Source organism: Phoxinus phoxinus, assembly GCF_949152265.1.
Source record: "Phoxinus phoxinus genome assembly, chromosome: 11".
Lineage (NCBI taxonomy): Eukaryota > Metazoa > Chordata > Actinopteri > Cypriniformes > Leuciscidae > Phoxinus > Phoxinus phoxinus.
Window position 1 is genome coordinate 15467706 of NC_136886.1, and position 26400 is coordinate 15494105.

The 26400-nt window shown below is 36.8% G+C and overlaps 1 protein-coding gene across 11 annotated transcripts in view; it reads left to right on the forward strand.

Moving 5' to 3' along the window:
- lepr (leptin receptor) overlaps positions 1-26400 on the forward strand; it is a gene marked incomplete at its 5' end in the record, with an annotated part of 49902 nt that overhangs the window by 11373 nt on the left and 12129 nt on the right. For 6 of the 11 annotated variants that reach the window (XM_079629160.1, XM_079629159.1, XM_079629162.1 and 3 more), the window contains 10 exons: positions 10080-10132; positions 11717-11769; positions 15201-15395; positions 17128-17248; positions 17666-17844; positions 21768-21913; positions 22128-22266; positions 25100-25372; positions 25471-25576; positions 25665-25888. In XM_079629160.1, coding sequence (XP_079485286.1) covers positions 10128-10132; positions 11717-11769; positions 15201-15395; positions 17128-17248; positions 17666-17844; positions 21768-21913; positions 22128-22266; positions 25100-25372; positions 25471-25576; positions 25665-25888 — 1441 coding nt within the window. Of the gene's footprint in view, positions 1-5169; positions 5411-10079; positions 10133-11696; positions 11770-15200; positions 15396-17127; positions 17249-17665; positions 17845-21767; positions 21914-22127; positions 22267-25099; positions 25373-25470; positions 25577-25664; positions 25889-26400 lie in introns of those variants that run through there. The other 5 variants (XM_079629156.1, XM_079629157.1, XM_079629158.1 and 2 more) reach the window with 4 other exon arrangements.

A 26400-nucleotide genomic window follows, 5' to 3' on the forward strand; every position in this document is an offset into this window, starting at 1 on the left:
TACCGTACCATGCAGTGGAAATGCGCCATAAGAGAGCCGTACCGAACCGAGCCGTACCGTACCATGCAGTGGAAAAGCGCCAAAGCGTGCCGTGCCGTGCCGAACCGTACCATGCAGTGGAAAAGCGCCAGTAGTGAGTGTATGAGGTTATCCCTCCTGATGGTGAGAGATCCACATCCTATTCCTAACTAAATTATTTTTACATCATCCACATCTTAACTAAAGGAATCTGAGCAGTGCATCCTCAGTCTTTTATATAAATAATTTTTTCAGTCACACATATACAGAACAGAAGTCTTTGCTTTTCCTGTGAGTGATCAGTTAAGGCGGAGTCTCGAACGGCATCACCAGCGGCCATCTTGTCACAGGCAACGAACACAAATCCTCTTATCTCGCTTAAATCTTGACGGATTTACAAACGGTTTGGTTTCTTACAAACGTTATGGCTATAATTCTGGATGCTTGAACATGTTGAAATATATAATATTATAATTATTCATAAGTATAGTGTCATAACTACATCTCTGACATTTATAACAAACCAACCCGTTTGAAAATCGGTAGAAAATTTAGCAAGTTATGATGTTTTATAAACAAAGTTCGGGAGGAGCACGTTCAAATAATTGATCCAATTATCACGTCATTCCAACCAGCTGTCAACAATCAGTAATCAACATTTCTATCCAATCAGCATGAGTGGAGACCTATATACATACTCATTTGACTCACCAACGTTCCTCGACAGTTTTTCAGCATCCCTCCACCACCCCGTCTCCTCACACTCGCCTGGTTACTTCCTAAACCAGCAATACGGGGGGAGTACTCTGGGTTCGGGCCGAATACCGAGCCCGGAGCCCTCTCCTCGGACAGCACGCCAAATATGCATACCATTTATTCCATCTGACTTATTTGTAAGTGTGAACTCGTGAAATGGTTATTTAAAAAGTACATGCACCATTAAAACACAATGGTACGAGTGAGCGAGCCCCCTGTGGCAAGATGGCCGCCGTGTGCGGACGTCGACCTCCATTGGTCAGCAGCGCGGACGAGACATCTAGCCTTTATTAAATGATATCTATAGAGGGTTTTCACCGACGTCACATTCTGGGCGGTAACCCGGATGCGCGGCCATTATGGAGGCACTCGGATGTAAACAACAGCATAGAGTGGGCTTCCATTGTAAGGTTCTCAGACCTTATTGAAGTACCTACAAGAGAGAGGGGAAAGAAGAGTATGATGGCGAGGCCACCCAGCTACCACAAGCCAGGAACACAGGCCAAAGCAGACAAAAAGAAACCAAAAACAACCAAAGTGCGTAAGCCTGCTGGTGTCCACCCCCCAAAAGCTGCCGTTCCTCCCCTGCAAACAGTTCAGGGATGTGACCCCTGTACTGGTTGCAAGGGGGTATATGAGGATGCAAGCGACCCAAAGGCCAATGAGGAATGGGTGGCTTGCTGCCACTGCCAACGGTGGTATCATGAGTCCTGCAGAGAGCTCAACGGACTTATGGATGACGATGACTTCATCTGTCTTGGATGTGTTCACTGAAGTTGTTAAAAGGATGTAGGCTTAATGAAAGTTCCATTCATTGAATGTAGAGTGAAGTTTACAATGTTACCATTTTTGCATTTGTTCCAGAAATGCATTTTTTTTTAAATCCTTCCAAGTATTAATTAATTGAAGGTCTCCGTTGTTGTATTTTGCGCTTCATAATGTGCCACACATTTTCAATGCACGTATTCAGTTTTTTTTTTTACTTTTTACTTTTTACACAACGTCCCAACTTCATTGAAATTGGGGTTGTATTTCTCATGTTCATTTCAAACATAATATAGTGTCCCACTTTCCCTAACAAAGTGTCCCACTCAACCTGATTGCTTCCAGTTTGCTGAAGAGGGTGTCAGATGGTGTTTAAAGATGAACAGTTTGTTAATAAATACTTAAATTGGGAAAATTTCACAATAGTGGCCTTCATTACAATCTATTTAAACAAAACACATACAATTTTAATACATTCTACTGATTTAGGTTGTTTAAAACGCAATTTACCAAAAAGTGTCTCACTTTACCCATTTCACCCAACTGTTTTACAAATATTGATAATTCAGACCTACTTTTCACAGTATGGTATGCATATTCAGACAAGACTTTATATGGTTAAAAATAATTGTGAAAATGGCTCAGAAAATTAGTTCAGAGATTTTTATTTTTGCAGTTATTTTTGACAGATGCAATATGTGCTACAACGAACGATACGATACTTTCCTCTAGCCATTTCAAAAACTTAAAAGTGTGTAATTTCTAGGAAAAATGCATATTTTGTGGATATTATACTTCTTTAATTGGTTTGTGTGAGGCTTTTACATAATACCAATCAGTGCAACAGTTGCTGTGCAGCCATAATGCAGAATTAGAGGCCATGTCGTGAGTCATTTGAAATATCTCCCTTGGTGATGCTCCCAGGCGCTAGTGATTTAACCACAACTCATGCTATGCATGACTAGTCTCATTTTTCTGGGCCAGACCTGAGCAGAAGGAGAGCGTCAGCCCCCCTGCAGTCAAAGAACACCTACACTGAGATGCATACAAACAATTTGCAGCCCACATGCAAACATTTACCCACACAAACGTATCTGTTCTGCTGTGACCGTTTACTGCGGCAACACCTGTAAACTTGGAGAGCCTGCAGGGAGAACCACATGAATCCTTTGAATGTTTTAAATCGAACAAACATCTTATTGCATCTAATCGCTGAACTGACTCAATGAACTGAGAACCAACTCTTTTTTACATGTTCAATTCATAATGAACTGAAAGGCTGAATGTGCTGCAGCTTATAGTTAGAACATGTGAAGTGAACTGGGGATCTGACTGATGCGTGAGGCAAAATTTATAAGCAGAACAATAGAAATGATACAAATAAATGTAATTGAATATCTGACGACTTCCCTTTAAGACAGTTTTATCGACCAATATGAAACACGAGTCTGTTTCCTTGACTCCTTTATCTCACCATGAACTACATTTCCCATAACCCATTGCATGGACTCGGTTTGATTACTTCCACCTGTGTGTCATTTGCTTGTCAATGTACTGTATAAGATCTGGTTCTCAAACGGAAGGCTACATCCTACGAACGCTGCATATCTCGGCTGCCACGCCATCAAATGTTTCTGGAGCCTTCATTTTGCGTCCTTCATTCTGCCTGTTTTGAAGGATGCATCGGAAGCATCCTTTTGTTTTGCTGTAAATTAATCACTAATATCTGAACTGACAATAATGCAATTCACTTCATTAATAAAAAGCCAGTTAATATAAAAATTTGTGATACCAAGTATTTTTTCAAAATTAAGTTTTATTATTTTCGTGCTGTGACTGTGGGGACAGTAACATGTGTGACGTAGCCACGCGCTCTTACTAGACCGTCTCATTCTAGCGTTTAATTGCCGAGGAGGAGTCTACAAGCCTTGAACTGAAGGACGCGTCTCGGTAGGATGCATGCAGCCTTCTGTTTGAGAAACACCCTTCCCCTCACACCTCGCAGTCTTGTTGATGTTGCAACTCCATTTCTGAGTATTTTGGTTTCCTGCTCTTTGGTTTTGATCTTCTGCCTGTTACCTGGATTGCCTTGTTTGTCTTATTACCCGTTTCTTGGACTTTGCATCTTATATGGATTATTCTGACTACTGTGTGTTTTGACCTATTGCCTGTTCTTGGCTATTATGGATTACCTTGAAAACTGCGTTTGGATCTTTCACCAAGTCTCAGAGCAGTTTAATACCAGAATGCATTATATGTGTAAAAAAAAAAGAAAAAAAAAAAAAAAGAAAAATTACATTTTCTGCCAGGACATTATCCAGTAATTTTATGGAATTTTCCATTACCCATTAAAACACAACCTAATGCAATACTTATTTCAAAATACAGAAAAATTACAAAATGCAGACAAAAGGAGAACAATTCCTTCATATTTATACACAATCACATTGTGGCATATTTATACAGTGATAGCCTATATTTATTAAATATGGTTGGCCAGTTTTACACACTACATCTTTATTTTCCACAGCTATAAATCCAATTCATATAGCCTATGTTTGTTATGGATATATACTATAGTAATGGATTTTAAGGTTTTTATTTTTTATAAGGTTTTGCTAAACAAAATCTTGCTTCATGCCTGTCTCCATCCTGCTGTGCACATCTAAAGAGATGGTGTTCTTGGTCCATATCACAGGCACAGCATAGTGCATGTCATGCATTTAAATATTTATTGTGAGCACTGGGCTTGCTGTAGCAGCATTATGTGTATGGGCCTGGAAAAAGCTGATAAAAAATGATAAACATTCAAGCCTCTGAGCATCACTGTAGCTTTGGTGTTGGTATCTGCATTCACATGTGACTCAAATGTTTGCGAGTATTTTGTGAAGCGTTACCGAAAATCGCTTGTGGGTTCAACATCATCCAAGGTCTAATAGATGTCACAGCAAAGATAAATAAACGCCTTCATGATGTTAAAACATTTAGGTTTAATAATAAATAATGATTAAATATATTTTCTTATGAAAGGCTATAATAATGATTGGTCTAAAAATTAATACATAGATTGTAAGTAGCCTAAATGTGTTTCACCGTGAAAATCAGAAATCCACAGTTTGGCAAAACAGAGAAGCACGTCACGTGAGTGCCTCGCGCTCATTTTAGATGATGACAGCATGATGAGATCATGCGGATGACGTTATGTTGCTAAACTGCAACAGTGCAAGTGATATAGTCATACAGCAAGACGTTCGTTTTATTCGTTTGAACCAATTATTACTCTGCTGAAACAGTTAGTGTATTATTATTTTTTTTTAAATGCCATATTATGATTGAAGTGTGATCAATTTCAACTTTAACCTAAACTATATTTTCTGTTCTTATGTAGGAAGCGTTTAGGATTGAAAATAAAGAAATTAACATTAGGCCACTGGAAGGCAAGCCTACCCGAATATGAATTTCACTGGAATAGAATAGAATAGAATAGAGGTATTCAGATATTTCCCCAAGGAAGGTGTGTAAATAATGTTGCAGACTTTCTTTTCCTTGCCAAAAATGAAACAATGAAGATGGTTATGGTGTGACGCAATAGGCTCCGTAGATGTTGCCCCTCCCTCCGCCGGGAAACTCACAGCACACAGCGGCAGTGCTCGAGTTCAGGATGCCGAGCACTGGAAACATTCAGAAAGTCACACGCCTCTCCTAGTCTGCATAACCGGCGACTATACAGACATTCTCTATTACAGGAGGAAGAGTTTACCTCTGGATCTGAAGCTATTTTTTATTGTGTGTGGAGTAAGACACGTAAGACTTTGATAGATAGTTGGATCAAATCTGCGGACAGTCAGAAGTGCGATTAACGTTACCTCAGGTGAGACATTCTTCACATATTTCACACTTTTGAGTTCAAGCGGGTAAGCGGGTGATCTCAGGCAGCAGTTATAACGGTAAAACTGATCGATAACTTCTCAAGTCACTTCATCTCCCTTGTCATCTTTTAATCATAAACCACGTTGACGTTTTAATCAATTTCCTATTTGTTTAGTCACCTTTTATCATTCCTCTTTTGAGCGCGCGCTTATCCAAACGCATACACTAGATATTGTTCCTCCAGTGACCAGTCGATGTTTGTTGTTTATCTACACACAGACACGATTCATGTTGTGGTTTTGCTCACCAGATGAATATCAGAGGCAGTACAATTTTCTTGGGGTTTTCCTCCTCCAGTCTGTCGGTGTTTCCGTGTCCATGATGATGTCAATCGACGTCCAATTTGTTGACGAATAGTTCTTTGAGTGGAACTTTTAGTGAATCGATTGAACCGGATTAACGTTAGGCTAATCTGCTATGCTGTCTATGCTCAACCTAAGGCTGAACAAGTGTTGTTATATTCAGATATTTTATTTTGTACCTTGATTGTTAGTTTGGAAAGTGGAAGCAAAAAAAAAAAAAAAATCGATCTGAGCAGTTTGTGAACGGATTAATTGAACTGGTTATCATAATCATCTTTCAGACATGTCCGATTGTTAATGAGCTGAGTTACAGCATCTGGACTGAACTGAGTATTTAACTGATGGTGTGAAAGTTATGTTAGTATGACAGTTTTATCACCAATATTTTAATTGGTATAATAAACATATTTTTTAATGTAAATTCATTATTACAACAAGCGAATAATAAAACACCTTATATTCAGATTCTTTGTTTTTTTTTTATATAATGACTGGAACCAATTAAAATGTAGAAATTACAGTAGCCTAAACATAGGCCTACTTTTATTTTATTTTATTTTTTTACTTTCGACAAACCTTTAGAGACCGGCATATTGTGAGCTACAAGGTTGTTGGTAAATTCTTATTTTTTTCATGGAATCTTGCAATTTGCAGTGTTTATTATAAATGATTTATATGTGCACCATTTTTTTCTATGTGTTTCATGTTGTTTTCATATAAGTCATGTGCCCTCCTAATCTTAATAACTTCCCCTCCCTCTTGCAGCCACTAGTCTCTTCTCTGATGATGTGTTTTTCGGTGTGGGGGTGGGACAACCTGAGATCACAGCAATAGCAAACTACAATGATCCAACAACCCAATTCATTCCTGAAAGACAAAATAAAGTCCTGGCCTACATTAAGGTGCAGAGGAGTTGTGTGTGTGCTGTGTAAACATGATGGTTATTGTACCTCTAGATTAATATGAGCAGGCATTTACTCATCTTTGCACAAAACAGATTCAGTATTTATGTATTTTCTCACATTTGCTTTTTGTAAAAAAAAAATATTGCTGAAGTAAGACGTGCTTCTCATTTCTTATTTGTGCTATATTTTGCACCCTCTACTGTACAGGCTTGAATTTTCATTTCATTTCACTTTTAGTGTGAAAGAGCCTTTCAGTCGTATCCGTATGGTCTCCAATTCACCAATAATCAAGTAGTTCTGGCAGGTCACGTTTGTCAAGCTCGCATCAGCTGATCCACATCTACCTATAGGAATACGACGCCTATCACTGTATACATATATAAGCTCCTTCAGTATTATCAACAGCTTTCGCGTTTCTCAGGAGCGAATTACCCTCCTCCATCCCCAGCTCCACCTCTCGTCAGTCAGGATTTGGCATTCTGATTCCCCTTGAATCAGAATAAATTCTCGAATTATGTTGTACTTTAAAATCTTGAATTAAATATATTTGCATACATTCATGTTGGTTCTGTTCTGTTAACCCTAAGGGGGGTTATTGCTGCTCTCCCTGCTCTTATCCATGCTAGGATGCGCAGGGAGTTCTCGCTTAGAACGGAACCATACCGCCAATCCAAACCGTATGCTAATTGTCAATCATATTTGACGATAGCGGTCCTGACAGAACTACATGTTTTCACATTGTGGGGTAACCCACACAGACGCAGGGAGAACATGCAAACTCCACACACAAAGTCAACCGGGCTCAACCGGGACTCAAACCACTGAAAAAGCCTATACATTTACATTTGCCAAAAATATTACTTTTTTTGTTTTGTTTTTAAACAAACAAGCAATTATAGCCCAGGTGAGAAAAAGTAATGCAGAAGTAACCTAACACATTCCATTCCATAAAAAGTAACTTACTCAATTATCAGTTACCTTTTTAGGGAGTAACGCAATATTGTAACATTACTTTTAAAACTATTTCCCCTATACTGCTGATTTTCAAAAACTTTTTTGCTTCAAATCAAAGTTTGTAACCACCTTGTAGCTCGTTGGTTTGGTTCATGGCTTTTATAACTCTTTTATGAAGACTTGTCCCTATTGAATAAAAAATAAAAAATCCCTATTGAAAAAATACTTATGGAACCAAGGCTGCTAAAAAAGAAAAAGCCTTTTGTACTCATTTTTTTTTACCGGTTCTTTGAAAGGAACCATTCAACGAATCAATGAGTATGTTTCGGACTTTGCGTTGCATGGCAGTTCAGAAAATCAGAAAAGGAGTGTAGGATTCCAATTGCTTATCAACTTTGATGGGTTGATCAATTTCTCATCCTCTAATTAAAAAGGCATTGTAATTAAAATGGTTAAAGATCGGTTTGGGCTAGTAACTGAAAGGTTGTAGGTTCAAACCCCTTAGCAGCTTTAATGATCATTGTGTCACTTGAAGTTGGTCATTACTTATGACACCAACATTTTTAGATACCAGTGAAATTTAACAATCCTCGATTCCAATTTTGATACCACAGCTAAAACTGCTAATATAATTTCAAAGATTATTAAAAACAAGTAAACAGTCATTAATAAAAAAGAACACATAATTAAACTACAAGCAATAGCACAAATAAATAAATACAATAGATCGAAGATACAAATGAAATATTCAGTGCTTTTCAGGTTTTTCAGGTAGGTGTAACAGCAGTTCTCAGGGACATTTTGAGATTCATTTGTGTGAATTTGTCCGTTTAAGCGCAAGGAGACGTCAAAAAGAATTATTTTTATTATTTACACGGTGTCTGAGACGTGAGAGTTCTCTTACGCTTCAATGCTTAAATTGGCAAGGCTTGAAAACGTGTGCAAATTATAAACTTTTCGTGTCCATGCAGTACTGGCCCAGTCGGGACACTGACAGTGTCCCTCAACTGGCCAGAACATCGTTCAAGCTGAAAGGCGGTCTTGCATCCACCATGTTCAGCACTGAATGAATGTCAGGGTCCCTGCTGTAACAACGCGCTAGGTAAATAAGAGAATGACATCTAGTGGAGAACACTAATAATAAGATTAACTTCAATCAGATATTATGTTTAATGTTTGCGGGAATACATATCGAAAACATATGGATTCGTGGCTTTTGAGAATCGATATCGAATCGACCACATTAAAAAAACAACAACTCACAAATAGATATCGAATTGACCACATTTTAAAAAACGATTAATCAAAAAATCTTTATTTTTGCCCAGCCCTTATGTCAACACAACTACATGAGGCTCAGTGATAATTTTTATTTTGCCTATGGAGGCCGCTCTTGTACAGTATAATGACAGCAGCCCCATCTCAGCCGCTCTAGCAAGGGAACCAACCCAGAAAAACTATCGATATGAATTTTGGTATGGCAAAACCGATCAATCGGTCGACCTATTTAAGATGTTCCAGCATTTGACCTGAGTTAATATTTGTTTAGGTGAGCATTTGGTTTCATGTTGTTGACACAAAATTGAACATCATCAAAGTTGTTTTGATATTTGATAGGGAACTTTAAATGAATATATGATATGTTATCACAAGAGCATGGAAAAAGGCTTTACGTAAATGGCCACTTGGCTTGTCTCCCTCCATATTCATGTCTGATCTGTTTTTATGTCAGATTATCTTATATCATGTTTGGTTCAGCAGCAACTCATGCAGGTGGCTACAAATGGTGTGGAAAACATTGCATCATGGGGTCTGTAGTTTAATAATTGCTGAATGAATCAGATAACGAAACATTGGTATTGCAATTTTTTTATACATTTACTTTGTTCTCTGGGTTACTTGTGTACTGGCCGGAACATCATTGCATACTTGTGGCAAAACAGGTTTCTGATTTCACAATATTGCGTAGAATAAAATGGCAGGAAATGCTAAAACATGGGCGTTGCTGTCGTTAACATGTTTGCGCAGGCATTCAATCAAAACAATGTTTTGCTTTGTTAATCTTAGAATTGAAATGCATCCACTGCCTGAGAAAACGGGATTCAGGGAAGCAAGTCGTGCTCGTCATTGATTTGAACAAGAAAGGTGACTTGCCTCGTCAGAGAGAGCATGCCAATGAATCAAAAGCAAATATGGTTATAGCAGAGTAATTCAGTCTGAAACTGGTGTCATATTACGGCCTGATTTGTGAATTGCGTGGCAAAAACTTTTTGCCTGCTCTATTTTCCCCTAAGTAACTCAGGAATGAAGTCTGTGTCCCTTAAGAGAGTAAAGTTATGCCTACGCTTTTCTTCTTCAGTGTTTTCATGTTAATTGAATTTGTCTGTCTAAGAATTTTCCCACACAGAGGTTCTTGTCCCCATTCTTCTCTTATTCTCTCTCATTGCAGGCTCCATCACTCCACCAAGAAGAGAAATGAAGCTCACGATCAAGTGAAATGATGTAAGTATCTCTAATTAGATTTTATAAGGCTTTGGATTATAACATTGAGGCATATGACTATTACTTTTCATTGATTACTCATTTCCCAATGGTTAATTAATTGTTAATGAGAGGGAATTTGCATTTCTGTAATTTGGTTGAGTTGTTTTGTTTTATAAGATGATGACACATTCTTCTAATTGTCTTTCTTAACATTTTCCAAATCATGTAGCTTGATGGGGAGAGGCGTGCTAATTGGTTTTAAGCAATCTGACTTGCGATTTTCTACTGAAAATAAAATCTCATAGACTTTAGAGCTGCACTTTACTGTATATCGGCACCGAATTGCTTATCCGCTGATATATTTTTACATTTATCGGTAACAGTCAATATTGTGAATGTTTAATATCATGGTGTAGAATTGTGCATGTTAATTTACCTTTGTCCTAAAAAAAATCATACATTTTATTTTTTAATTACACAGTTTAATGTAATCTTTAGCAAATGTTTCATACTGTACATTATAATGTTATGATGCCTCAATTTACTTGAAGCATTTAAAATTATTGATTTTAGTTTTTAGTGTTTTATTTTAGACAAAAAAAGTATCAATTTAACATCGGCCATAACATTAAAATAATTATCGCCTTATCGGTCAGTAAGAACTGTTATAATGGTGCATCCCATAGACTTACATTGAAGGTGGGACCCTTATAGGCCCTATGCACAGCTTCACTACTTCCTGAACTTAAGCAGGGACCTTTGTTTCCTGTCTGCCAGGATTGGCCAAACTGATTAATCCAGGTGTGTCTGACCAACAACAATAATCAGACACACCTGGATTAATCAGTTTGGCCAGTCCTGGCAGACAGGAAACAAAGGTCCCTGCTTAAGTTCAGGAAGTAGTGAAGCTGTGCATAGGGCCTATTGGTTATTATATATGAGTCATATATTTTTTCAAATTTGCCAATAGCGACCATTTAAAGCACTCCAGCAGTGTTGTTATTGTTAACTAAAACTAACACTATTACAAATATTTTTCGTTAATTGAAATAAAGATGGAATGAAATAAAATATATATTATTTTGAGAAACTTAAACTAAAAAAACTTGCACGAGAATTAGAAATGTTCCTTTAGCAACTGATTGTAAGAAGTTGGAGTACTAAAATTACTAAACCTAAATAAATATAAATGAAAGCTACAGTAAATAGAAATATTAAGAAAAATGACAAAAGCAAATAACAAATTTACTAAAACTTTAAAATGAAATGAAAAGAGAAAATATGAAAATAAAAGCTAATTCAAAACTAAAATAACACTGCATAGTAATTACCTACTGTAACATTGTGATACATTTCAATAGGTACTACTCACGTTTTAATTAGAAAATGTACAAATCTATGTAATTTTGTTTGGAAGCTTTGTAATAAAACCACAACAGAAAATCATTTGAATTAGGCAGAATTGGAATGGGAATTTGGTGTATAGTCAACTAAACACTGTCACACTGTTTGAGCTTAAAGATTTGACCATTCCAGCATGGAAGAAGATAGTGAGTCATATCCATACTGAACCGTTTTACAGATGTCCTTTCTTTCCCACAGGTTTTTGTTTATCACGCTTACGCTTCTTGCGAATTTCATTACCGTTTTACAAGGTGAGTCGTTGATGCATTTACTGTAACTACTTTGCTAAAATGATGCTTCCTGTTTTCATTCAAATTCTCTGTTATCCTGACCCGCTATCTCGCGTCTTCACATTGTTTTCCATTTCCCATTTGCTGTTGAGGCAAAGACCTACAAAACATGTTGGACACCCACCAGCTGTCAACAGTCCCTCTGTCCACCTCAGAGATGCATTAGTGTGGGTTATGCTTGAGCGCACAGAGTGCAGGAGGCTGATGAATGGACGGAGAGATAGGAATATATAGAGAGATAGTGAGAGAGAGAGAGATAGATTGAAAGTAAGGGCTGGAGGATGGTGGTGATTACACCCACATCATGAATCCGACTATAAACCTCTAACGGCCACCCAGGGGCAGAATGAGAAAAGGCCACAGGCCTTTAAAAACAGTAGTGCAACTGGCAACTGAAGGTGAAGTGTATTGTCATTTAATTTGGTTGTTTTCGGCTAAATGAATGAATGTAAATGGATAGGGAGCACAATATATCAGTGCCATATTGATTATCGGATGATATTGGATTTAAAAAAAAATATTCATCATCAGTATTGTTTCATGTTACATTGTGTAATTGTGAATGCTCATTTCCCATATCTACATTTAGATGTCTTTTTCCGTCAACTAACACTCTTTAAAAACGCTAAAAATTTATACATTTTTCATATTGAACTATACAGTATATTGTTGTGATTTTTTCACTAATTTTTTTATTCTTTTTTTTACATTTATTTAGAAAAAATAGTAATATATCGGCCATTAAACTCAAAAACAATTCTCTCAACTTTTAAAATATACAATTAACTCTATCGGAGTCAACCATAAAATGAATATTGGTGCTGATGTCAAGATATTTTTCTCAATTTAATATGCAGAGACAACTGAGTAAGCCATTTTGTAGGTTGATTTCAACATAAAATGTAAATACTGCGGCACTATTGCTCTGTTTGATCATCCTGACCAGCCTGTCACAATTTATAGCTTTCACGTGATGTCACACCCTTATAGGAACGGCCACCTGGAGGGCAAAACAAGGCTTTCCTCAATTGCCTGCATTTTTAACAGGTTTGTACTGAGTGCTAATGTAGTAAGACAGTGATATTAAAAGACCAAATTCAGTATACACCTTATTAATGATGCATACTATGTACAGGCAGGCAAATAAATCCATAATATAAATGCACAGTTTCTTGTTAAGCAATTTTCCATAGAAATCTTCATTAAAGGGATAGTTCACTTTAAAATAAAAATTAATAAAGAAAGAAATTAATACAGGTTTGAAACAACTTGAGGGTGAGTAAATGATGACAGAATTTTAATTTTAAAGTGAACTATCCCTTTAAAGCTAGGGTAGGTAATGTTGGAGAGCTAGCCAGATTTGAAAGTGGCACCTCTTCTAAGCTCCGCCCCCTCCTGTCAGTGCTCCGTCCAAAGCTACGCCCCCCCACAAACATGAACGCGCATCCACATTTGGAGTCAGCTGCATGTACCTACCAGTGATGCGCGGGTTGATCCAAAATGAGCGGGTGCCTGCGGTTACCCGCGGTTACGAGTCATCCAAAAATACTTTTAATGATATTTGGGTCGCGGTCGTTTACCTTTGTAATTTATGTAGTACTAGACACAATGTTCTATGAAATACATAGGTCTACACTTTATTGGCTGAATGCGCGAGGATGACGCACGAGCTCAGTCAGAGATGACAGTGGGAAATCCTTATTTACCTTTTGAATGTTGAGCGCGTTATTAACTTTTTAATTAAAGCTGACACGGGACAAAATGCCCGATTTCCCAATGCGTTGAACTGAGCAATGCCATTGTGCCGTTTTAATAGGCTACTTTTAAACGCATATAGCTCAGTAATGTCAGTTTTATGTAGCCTATTTGCTGAGAGGGGGCGGGATTTTTGTTGGGAAAGTCAGGGGAGAGACGCACACGTCGATTAGACTGGATAAACACATGCAGCATCTTAATTGTTAAGAAAATGAAACGAAATAAATGAATAAATCAAGCCTTTATTACAAAACACTAGGGACTAGGCTATATCATACAGCATTCTGAAAAATGCGCACCCCTAGTTCCTCCGTCTATGGCCCATGACGCGGTGAGCATTTACTAGCTACTTTAAAAAACGCGGGTCAGGAAGCGGGTCGGGTACAATATTTTCTTTCTTTTTTTTGCGGTCCGAGTTGCGGGCGGGTTAGTTGAAAACGTCGGTCGGGTGCGGGTTGTTTATACATTGACCCGCGCATCACTGCTGTGCACGCAGTGGTGCTCGGGCACGAGACATGAAGGCATCTGATTGGTTCTTTACATTCGCACCGAATGGCAGTGATTGGTCAGAGTTTTTACTGTCCTACAGCTGCTACAGAGGTCAGATTTTTTTCATTCCTTTTTCTGAACACATAATGTATTGACTACTATCAGAATGGAAGGACCATATCACCCAGTATAAAAAAAAGTGTTTCTGAACAGGATTACCAACCCTAGCTTTAAGTAAATGGCTAACTATTTAGAGCGTTGCGTTCATATTCGGGGCTCATCTGCTTGCTTGTATATAAAATGTATCATCAATAAGCTGTACACTGAATTTGATCTTTTTATACAACTGTTTTAGTACATTAAGGCACTTTACGTGCTTTAATATACCGTAATACACCGTTAAGCGTTTTAGATCATCCCACTTTATTAGGGAAATACTGCAGCTGGTGCTCAATATAATTCTCAAGACCAAAACTTGAATTTTGCAATAAACTTGTCCACATATTTTAGTTTTTATTCATTTGAGAGGTGATCTAAATATTTGTGGCTGAAAACAGATGGAAAATTGAGAGGCCTGTGCTGCAGTTCAATGGATGTTTTGCCCTCCAGGTCTCTTTGTTAGTCATGTGACTGAAAACTGAATAACACAGTAACTCAACTAATGGCATTATTTGGGGCTGGGGTATCTGTCTTACCGACCAATGGCAGATGGGGGAGTGTTCGGAAAACTTGTTTGAGAATAGTCATTATTTTTGTAGTTCAATGTGGTACAGTAAGTTAACACACTACATTTAATACATTAATCATGCTCTTTATTAAGAAAAAAAAAACTTTAAGAAGTTACGATTTTCTTAAAATAATAAGTGTAAGTACACACAATATTAAAAAAGACTATCTTTGTCTGGAAATACAGTATATGATAGGTCGCTTATGTTGCAGTCCTACACAAGTTGTGTTGTCCTTGAGCAGCTTTCAGATGAATGTTCAATTCTGAGCACTTCTAAGAATTGAATCTGTCTATAGATGTTTTTTTCTTATAAATGGCATTGGTCTGCCGTTTGTTTGTTTGTTTTCCCTCACTGTTTGATATTTCAATTTGAACAGTATTGCAAATCAATGTCACTCACGTTGAGATCCTTGTGTTTCAGGTCTTGCTGCTCTGAGTCCTTCAGATGGCTGGGGTGGTGTTTATGAAGACCTGAAGTGGACGTCTCTGCTATGTTGTGAGCTGCCCTTTGCTCAGACAGTTGACAGTGGTCTTTCAGAACGCCAACCTGCAGAACCGTGTCAGCTGCTAAATGCTACAAAACCGGAATCCTCTAGTAAATCACTCACCCTTTCTGGTAAATTCATCATGTCTGATATTACAGTCATTGTTTTTATTCATTTATAGCTATAATGTAACACTGGGATTTTAGGAATAAAGAAATATTAAATAACATAAAGTTAGGACTGTAAACGATTAATCGCGATTAATCGAATCCAAAATAAAAGTTTGTTTGCATATTATATGTGTGTGCATTGTGTATAATTATTTTGTATATATAAATACACACACACATGCATGTATATATTTGAGAAATATTTGCATTTATATACTGCATATATATTTTTATATGATTTATAGGTATTATATATAAATAACAAATTTTTCTTAAATAACATACTTTTATTTTGGATTCGATTAATCGCTATTAATCGTTTACAGCCCTACATAAAGGTATAGTTTTTTTGTCCGTGTTTGCAGAAATGCTGGAGTAGCAATATTTGTTGATAGTCACAGTATTGTCGATCATCTGATTAAGCAGATAACATGTAATTGTTTTTTATTGGAGAAGAGCTATACAATTTAATTGATTTTTGCTTTACAATTAAATGTCTTTATCAGCGTTCTGTCAGCCTATGTAATATGGGTTTGTTTGTTTACGTTTTGACGTCAGTACCAGAGAAAGGTTCAATACATTGAATTTATTTTAAATGTTTTCTTGCTCTGTCAGGAAAGATAAAAACATTTTATAATAAGCCGATTTTCGATAGTTTTGTTCTACATACACTAACATTCAAAAGTTTGGAGTGAATAATTAAAAATATATATTTTGTTCAGCAAGAATGCATTAAATTGATCAAAAGTGACAGTAAAGACTTTCACTGTACATTGTTACAAAAATGTATATTAAATGCTGTTCTTTTGAACTTTCTTTTCTTTAAAGAATCCTGAAAAAAAGTATCATGGTTTCCTCAAAAATATTCAGCAGCACAACTGTTTTCTTAGATAATAATAAGAAATGTTTCTTGAGCACCAAATCAGCATGTTAGAATGATTTACTGTTTACTGGGAGCAAGTGACTTCTTTTAAATACACAATAAAATCTTACAACCCCAAACTTTTGAACGGTAGTGTTCAAAATAAATGATAGACAATTTGTGAGTAAGTCTTGCCATTTTAAGTTCTCAGAAAAGCTGTTTAATTTATATTTGCATAAGATGACCTTGTCCATTAAGTGAAGAAGTCTTAGCTACAGCTATGAACCAGAGAGACCCCTCCAGACAAGTAGATGGGTGTCAATACACTTGCTAATCAATTCTCATTACTTTCTCTTCTCTGCAGTAGGCCTCAGGACAAAGTCTACAAATACATTTATATTTAAATGGAGATAAGTTAGGGTTTACAATCCTATTAAAGTGTGAAGTAGCTTTTCAAAAATAGAAAAGGAATCGATACAAATACTCAGATGTAGATGCTTATTTTTCCGTAACATTTTTTTTTCATAACATTTTAAAGCATTCATAAAACTCAGTTTAAAGAGGAAAAATAATCCCCAGCTACTTTTATTTATTGGACTCCTGCAAAAGCGCAAGTATAAAACTTAAAAATGATCCTGCCAGAATCTTAACTAGACTATACTTTTTAAAATATTTATTCATTTGATGTTTCAATGCATCGTGTTTATATTTTTCATGTTATTTGCACACCATTTAATGAGCCTGTGTTCGGACAAGAATAATTTGCAGATGTTTCTAATTGCGATAGGCTGTGATGAAAGAAGCTAACAAGGGAATGCAATCTCTTTTCAGGAAACTGTTTGGACATCCTGTGCTGGCTTGAAGGTGAACGGACAAATTTGATTTGTAATGCAAAGAGCCACAGAGCAGCAGCCGCTGCCAGTCTGTTCACTGTTAGTCCTCAACAATTAGTGTGAGTCCTCTGTTTTCATTCTGCTCTCCACAGACTACTGATTGGCTGAATGGCTGCTGGTGTATTGCTGCTCCCACATTAAGCGTGTATGTGGGGAAATTATGCAGATGATGTAGAATACATCTCTAGACTATACTATTAATGGTTAATTATATATTAACCATTTAGGTTAGCTATACTATTAACTTTTTAATTTTCATTATCATCTAATTCATATTATATTATATATTTTTTCCCCTGTATAGATAATTATTTCCCCTGTGAAAAATATGATCCTGTTTTGATCCCAAAGTAGGGCACCTATGATGAAGTGACTGTGTATTTATGTTGTTTAAGAGTGCCTGGGAGTTTTATTGTAGTGTTGTGGGTACAAAATAAGCCTTAATGATTGTTTACCTTTTTTATTATTCATTTTAGTCTACAGGTGGATATTCTTTCAGACAAAAACCATTCTGCTCACTGTGCTGGGGAAGATACTGCCACGTGCTCCGTTTCTCTTCATGGCAATGATTCAACTGTCTCGTTGACCCTCAGTATATCTGTGAATGGGACTACTGCACTGTCACCAAAGATGCAAATCAGCACCTATCATCTAAGTAAGAATTTCATTTTTATAGTTATTTTAAGATTTAAGTAAAACACACACACACACACACACAGACACAGACACACACACACACACACACACACACACACACACACACACACACACACACACACACACACACACACACACACACACACACACACACACACACACACACACACACACAGACACACGTGCTATCTCATTTCCTTCTTTCCTGTGCATGTTTACTTTGGAAGCTGTAAAGTTACTAGTACTGCTGATTTCTACATTAATTTGTAGAGTAAATGAAATTATTACAATATAAAAATATTAAAAACTGATGTTTTTAATCGCGATTAATTAAAGATTTTTGTTTTTATACATGAAAAAATATATATACATACCGATACTGGTATAATAAAACAGCTGTATATAGACAGTTAGGGCTTCACGATTTTGGCCAAAATGATAATCACGATTATTTTGATCAATATTGAGATCACGATTAATTATCAGGATTATTTGTTGATTTGTCACATAGGCTAATTATAACTGCTTTTTACATCCATATTGTGCTACATTTCCTGCTAATGTACAAATATGTGCATCAAAATAAAATCGGTCCTCTTATTCACCAAAATTCAGTGCATCTCCAGAATAAATAAAAATAAATAATTTATTAATATTTTAAATTGTATTTATATTTTATATACATTGTATTTATAATAATTATTAGGATAGACTAGAGATATTATCTTCTGTTATAATTATTATTACCTATTGTACAATGCAGTCTGTTATTTCTTGATAACACACCGTTGCCATGAAAAACAGAGCGTTGTCATGGACACGGAAGCAATACAATCGATTTTAAATCAATACACTCCTTTTTAAATCAATATTTTGTGTCAAATGATTGATTTATTTGGAAGTAGCCGTGTAAGCGGGACCCCGATGTCAGTGAATACAATTCTGTCATTGTTATTTGAAAAGTCTCTTGTTATTTGAAGTCTCTCGCGCACTATCGCTCGCGCCCAGACACCCTCGGTCTCTCTCGCGCACTATTGCTCGCGCACAGACACACTCGGTCTCTCTCGCGCACTATTGCTCGCGCGCAGACACAGTCTGTCTCATCTCGCCCAGTTCGCTTCGCTTTTGTCCAGAGTTCGCTTCGCTTTTGTCCAGTCCGGCAAAACATTCTAGTTTCTACATCTAGAAACTAAGCTGTGCGGTGCAGGGAACAACTCTGATTATTGGCTCGTCATGGAGCCAGCGCTAGATTGGCTTTGCAAAAAAAAAAAAAAAAAAACTTTCATATGGAGCGTTCTATGAACAGAATGACGCATTTAAAATATCGCACGATCACGCGAATTTGATCGTGGGAAGCCAAAATCGTAATCGTGATTAAAATTCGATTAATTGTGCAGCCCTATAGACAGTAGACTATTCTTAGAACTTGGCTTGCATTAAAGGTTCACATTATATACAATACAATACTTTCTCAAGTATTTAAAGGGATATTTCACAGCTGGAAATGTGACTGTGCATTTAAATTGGGTCATTTATGTACTAGAAATGTGAAATTATTTTTGAAGTTGGTGCCTTCTAGACTGAGAAAAGTCAGAAAATGTATTTTTGGCTCATGTGGATGAAAGACAACAACTCCCAGAATGCACTTGCTTCGCTGCCCTACGAGGCCACTCCCAAGCCACGCCTACCAGTTACAGAGGGCAGTATCGGAAGAAATTATACAACTAGACTACTAGTTGACTCGAAACTGAAAAGACGCCGTTTTATCGTGAGTCTCCGGGACGATTTAGTTGATAAAATAATTTAAATACAAGCAGGTCTTGCTCCTCTGCTGCAGCAGCTGCTCCGGCCGCCTCTTGTTCCTCCATCATCCCCAACTGTTCCTCGCTGTATTGCGGCTCGTACAGGTATACAGTCCTATGGGCGGGATGAAAACGTGCCACTAGCTCCTACTACTGGCTGTAGTCTCTAGCCTCTGGCCAAAAAAGCCTCAGATGACGCTAAATGACAATTTTTGCGTCATCTGAGTTTTTTTTCCAGACACGCAATACAGAAATCTCTCGTCTCAGGGGGACATGATGGAGGGAGGGAAGCATGGTCATTCGAAAATACTACTGGGTTTCTACTGATACAAAGCTTAATGCTAATCAGTGAAGTATCCCTTTAACAACAGAAAGTGCACAGTCCACTTCATGACACTGTTTTTCATATTCAACACCGCAAAGCTGTTTGCTTTAAAGCATTCTATTGTATAAAGTGCTATATAAATAAACATAATGTGACTTGACTGGAGTATCGAATTGCAGAGCTGGTGCAAACATATCCATATTGCTATGATCAGATGCTTTCTTAACTGCTGTTTTCTCACCGCTGTTATTTTTGTTGCATGTTTATTTTGTTATTGAGAGAAAAGCGTGCAGCTCATATTTACATATTCGTTTAACCGTTACTCTCAGCAGCGCGGATGATGTTGGGATGTTATTTGAGCTCTTATTCAGTGTGTTTTCTGATTATTGGATTTTGGCATGGTTTATTTTGTTAACAACATGACTCAATCTGCTTCGTGCCTTCATTATAGTGGAAGCCAAAATGAGTCCACACTTCTGCTCTGTACTCTGCGGTGCGAGCGGGTTAAATTATTTTGTCTTCCGTAAGTGGCAGGTAGTGAGCTGGGTTTACAGTTGTTACAGTTTATGTTCAGATATAACAACAATGGCATCTAGCGGTCGAGGTTCCACTGCCACGAATCTTGAATATAAACAAAAATATATATATATCAATACAGATTTTTAGGAATCGACAAACATAATATTGCAATATTCACGTGTATCAATATTTTCTTATACCTGTAAGCCAAAAATCTTGAGCAGCAACTGTCAAATTCCAGAAAGGAAAATAAAATAAGCAAAACTATACATCTAAACATCAAAAACATAACTTTCACTGAAATTTAAGTCGTTGTTCACCGAAAGTCTTGCTTGACGGACATGGTCACCATTTAATTTCATTGTATAGACATTAGACATTCTGCAAAATAACTCTTGTGTTTTATGGAGGAAAGAAAGTACCAACATGAAGGCGAGTAAATGATGACAAAATTGTCTTTTATTTAGCTGAATTTCCCTTTAAAATTCAAATAATTGAAATGTTACATAACGTGTCTTTGTTAAACAATCTTGTTGTACCTGTACAATAATAATAAATGATGTCCAAAGTTTAATTTCTTGGGTGACCGATTCTTTAAGGTTTAATGTCAAGAGAACAAGTTGTCCGGACATTTTCACTTCCTTTCTTTCTTTGAAGTAGGCCTACATTTAAACGTGTGCTGGAAAGAAGTAAATGAGAAAAATCATTAAATGAATGAAAAGTCCAATCAATGGAAGCCTATTTGTATTAAATGCAACAGCAGAATTCATTTACTTTATAATATGTTAGTGTCAGTGAGGTGTTTTTTTTAGAAGATAATGCCTGTTAATAAAGACTGCCTCAACTGATTGCTATTAATGGTTTTGCCATTATTGAAATAATTGATTTTTGCCTAATTCACACCCTCCACCACTTTCTCACATAATGTAATGTGTGGATTCCCCACCCTCAGGTCGATAACGGTCGAAGACACTCTCAAAAACAAAATAAGGATGATTAAAAAAATAAAATTATGATCATGAGACAGTGTTCTATCTTTAGGATGTCTAGACATAGAACGGTTGTTGGCCTTACAGGCTTTACTAGTTGTTGTTTTTTCAAGAACTTTTCTGTGCTCTGTGAAGTACATGAAGTAAATTATTGACATGACGGTTGATCACGATCACCCATAACAACTGTAAAAAATAAAATGATATATATTGATATATATAAAATAATTTATTTTCTTTGCAAATAATAACAATTTAATATATTGTGAATTTCTGCCTTTCACAGGAAGACCAGACCCACCTGTCAATCTGCATTACAATGTGACAACAGAAGGCGAAGTCATTTTCAGATGGAGTGGCACACAACCGGACAGTGATGCCATAAACTATGAGATCCGATACTCTTCCAATTCCTCGCTTCAGCAGTGGGAGGTAATTGGACTCATTTGTTGGTCTTATGAATATGTTGTAATGGCATTACAAAGTAATGTTTGTGAGAACTATGTAAAATATATATATTAAGCACATGTTTGGTTCGTTTTTTAAATGTGTTTATTTGTAACTAAAATCATTATTTCATGTAATATGGCAAAGCAATTTAACCTTCACAGTGTGAATGGATCTGTATGAACTGTGGCTCTTTTAGGTGGTGAAGGTCAGAGGTCGTTCATGGGTGCCTCTGAATGAGCTCAGTTCTGGGATCAGATACATAGTCCAAGTGCGCTGCCAAAACTATTTAAACCACTGGAGTGAATGGAGCCAACCTTTCTATTTCACACTAGATGGTAAGGATATGTAGTACAGAAGAACTTTACATACTACTTCCCTTCATGCTGTATGTTTATACATTTGAGTAATGAATTAATTTAGGTCTGTAATCAAAGACCCCCTCAGGTATACTCATCAGGTATAGGCAATGAGTACATGTATGCAAATACTGACATTTGTGAAAGAGTGCTTAAAATGTTGCTGCCTGATATTCTCAATCAGGTTGAGACATTTACCCTTACATTAACATTAGTGGCTTTTAGTGTACGTCAGACTTCATGCAAATGAGTGCTTTTGCTGTTCCAGTTATATGCATCTTTCAGAGAGATCCATTGTCTTCTCTAAGCCTCCATGTTAAGAGTTTAATGTTTGATAATTACATCCGTATCTACTCTTTGCTTCTCTGAATCTGAATAATACTTTAGCTTGTTGCCATGCGCACACAATATCTCTTTGATTTGTTCTCTAAAAGATGCATCTAATTCACTGTCCATTTTCAGAATTAATTACTATGGTAAACAATGTTCAATGTTTTATAAAAGCATTAATATGCCATTTTCTTCGCAAACTGAGGTCAGGCATTGCATTTGCCAAGGTATAGGGTATTTGCATACTTATTACTATTAAAGCAGATGCACACTAGGGTTTGTGCACTATTGAAATGTACTTATTGTAATCACGAAAACTCTCGAAATAGTTTTAGCATGTTATTGAACATGGCAATGTTAACGTATTTGGTCTTGGCGGACTAGATCTGCTACATGTATGGACTTGCTACCGCTAATAGATACAGACACACTGCTGTGAGCATGGAAGATATGCTGCTGCATGAATAGACATACATAAACCACAGCTCTAGGCAGGTGGAGCTATGGGAGGTGGAAGGTTTCAGTGGAACTGTTATAGGACTAGCCTGCTGCAAACACTGAACCAGACTATTTAAATGTTAAGCAAGCAATGTCATTGGCTGCAGCAGGATCAGCAGAGGCCAATCAGCTTGTGTCATGCGGTAATGATGTGATTGTAGATCGCATGTAAAGAATCTATCAGCCTGCGCCTCTAGATTTTCATGACTGAACTAGATATATAAACCGAATTTAATGTCAAAATGGTGTTAACAAGGTTGGATGTGTGCATGTCCAAAGTCCCCAGTTTAAAATAGACAATAGACTTTTATTCATTCACTTGTTGCCAACTGGTTGCGTAACAATGTAATCGTTATTTGAAGCACCACGTTACTTTCAAAAGGTGATTTTATTCCATAGACATCAGTGTTTATATCCGAACTAAATGTTTAATGAACTTTTATCCCAGTTCTTCTGTAATAATATGGATATTTGTAACAGAAATAATGGTACTGTGGTTGAAAAGACTGTTTATGAAACTCTTTTACATGATAACTTCTTTCTCTGGCTCAGTGGCATCACCAACGTAGCTCTGAATGTTCCGGTGTGATTTTGTAAAAGATTTAATTGACACAGGCAAATCTTTGCGTAGGTGTTTGAATCGAGATCACAATCTTTTAACATGCAGCTCTAGATGAGAATAAAGTCATGTATTGTAAATGTTTACAAGGCCAGAGTATGTACTGACTACTGACCTTGAGAGCTTTTACTTTGTCATCATTAGGTTTATTATAGTCATTTTTAAATTCCTCCTTGTAAATAGTTTGTTGCTAAAAGCCTTCATAATTCAAACGGAACACCAGTTTGCATATTAAAAGTCTTATGCTTGACATCATGTTCAGGCCAAAAAATATCCTTAAATTCATTTGAAGTTGAATGTGAGGAGGACTGTATGCGTCTTTAGAGGCTGTACAGGAGTCAAATGGCTTAAAGGACAGTTTTAAGGAACATACAATGCATCTCAACTCCTGTGAGTTTTTGTAAAATGTCAGAACATGGCTTACGTGTGCACACACACCTGTACACACAAGCACACCTTACCTTAGAATGACTCAGTATTATGAAATAAGCATTTTTTTTGTAACCTGAATGAAGCAAATTGAGATGAACTATTAAGATATAAACACTCCCCCATGGTAGAATAGTGTTTCATTTATCTGCTTAGCCAAATTCTGACAGTAATCAGGTGGGTGTTTTTTATGTCTTATCTTGCTATTAAAATGCCCACACCACATCGGTGCCCATGAATAATATTAGATTAGTTATAACAATTGAGTGCTGTATCCAGTCTGAGATACTGCTGCCAACTAATGCTGCCTTTAGAGCTGTCTGCATATTAGATAATGTTTCAACCGTTTCAGCTTGATTTAACCTCATGATACAGCCATGAAAGACTGGATTCTGTCTCTGTTTTTTTCCTTGGATAATTTTTTTTCAGTTGTCAGTTGGGTTGTATATTTTCAGAATCCATGCTGTGCAAGTCACCATGGCAACTAAGCTTCAGGTTGTTGACTAGCATTACAATGAAACGGCTTTCTCATTTCTGCAAGGGACCAAGACGGGAAGGGGGTAAAATAAGAATCAATACAAGGGTGAATCTCGTAACACCTGTCAGGAACATGTCCAAGTTATTTTTCCATCTTAAAATCAAAAGAAACATTTAGTTACACTTTCAATGAGGCCTGTATTTATAATGCATTATTGGGGAATTCTTATGCATTATAATACATGCATAATGCATAGTTACAATACATTATAATACTTGCCTATAGAGTACAATGCATTATAACACCAGATGAAGCCTGCATTTATAATATATCATAAGGGTGTAATTTAAACCAGACGTGTTTTTTTTACTTATATGCCACATGTTTTCTAAAGTTTGGTTTATTTATTTGCATGTGTAATGCTCAAAATACTCATTATCTTTTTCTGCTCCTCAAAGTCAGTTACATCCCTGCTGAAGTCTTCGCGACGCCCGGTTCAGAGGTAACGGTTTATGCCGTCTTCCACAACCGCAGCTGGAGTGCGAGTAAAGCTGTGTGGATGCTAAACGGGCAAAAGAAGATTCCGGAAAGCCAGTACAGGGTGATCAACGATCAGGTTAGCGCAGTCACTATGAAGGTAGATGAACCCGGGTTTGATACTCTGATGTGCTGCCAATCGTGGGGAGAGAGGTTCAAATGCATGATCGCCTACGCCAAAATATACACAGAAGGTGGGTTATGAATTATGGAAGACATCTTTTACCAGACAGTTAATCCAATTTTGCTTGTTTGAAAAACTAGATGATTTAAAACGTGCTCTTTTCTTCAGGGAGGTTTAATGCGGATATTACCTGCGAGAGCAAGAATTCAGAGGTGGACACCATGAGCTGTGAGTGGAATAAAAGTGTATGGGCACAGGTCAGACTCCTTTACAGGTATGAACACAATCCTAGCTCATCTGTTTTCTATTCCCGTCAGATTGTTTGCTGCACAGATACTAAAGATCTTACTTTTTTTTTGTAGACAATATACATCAATTTGTGAAACCATAGCAAAGACGCAGGGCAGTGAAGAAGCTGAAGAAAACATGTCTTTGGTAAAGGAGTGCCCATCTGGAGCAGGAGACCACATCAAATGCACTTTAAGCGACCTTAGCCTGTTCTTTTGCTACAAAATCTGGTTGGAAGTGGAAGGAGGGCGTGGCAAAGTGAGATCACTTCCTGTCTATGTTTTACCCATTGACTATGGTGAGTTCCAAAGATTTCCAGCAGCATTATGATCCAAACTCCAAAGTATTCTGTTGGCTTTCAAATACAGACTGAATTGCTGTTGACAAATGAGACCGGAATCTTTCACTGAAAATTAAATATATCAATATAATATTATTTATTAGTTTTAATTAATTATTAGTGTATTTTGAAATGTAAATATAATTATATATATATACACACACACACATATACATATACATACACATACACAACAGTTCAAAAGTTTGGAGTCAGTAAGTCTCTTATGCTTACCCATGCAGGCTGAATTTATTTGAACAAAAATACAGTAAAACAGTAATATTGTAAACTATTACTGCAGTTTAAGTGTAACTGTTTTAACCATTTTTACAGTATTCCTTTTATGGCAAAGCTGAATTTCTTTGAATTTTGAATGTATTTTCTTTCACTTTTAATTAGTTTAAAGGTATTGTGGAAGATTTTCCCGAATTTTAGAGAAGAACCGCCCTCTCCACTTTTTGAAAAATGCA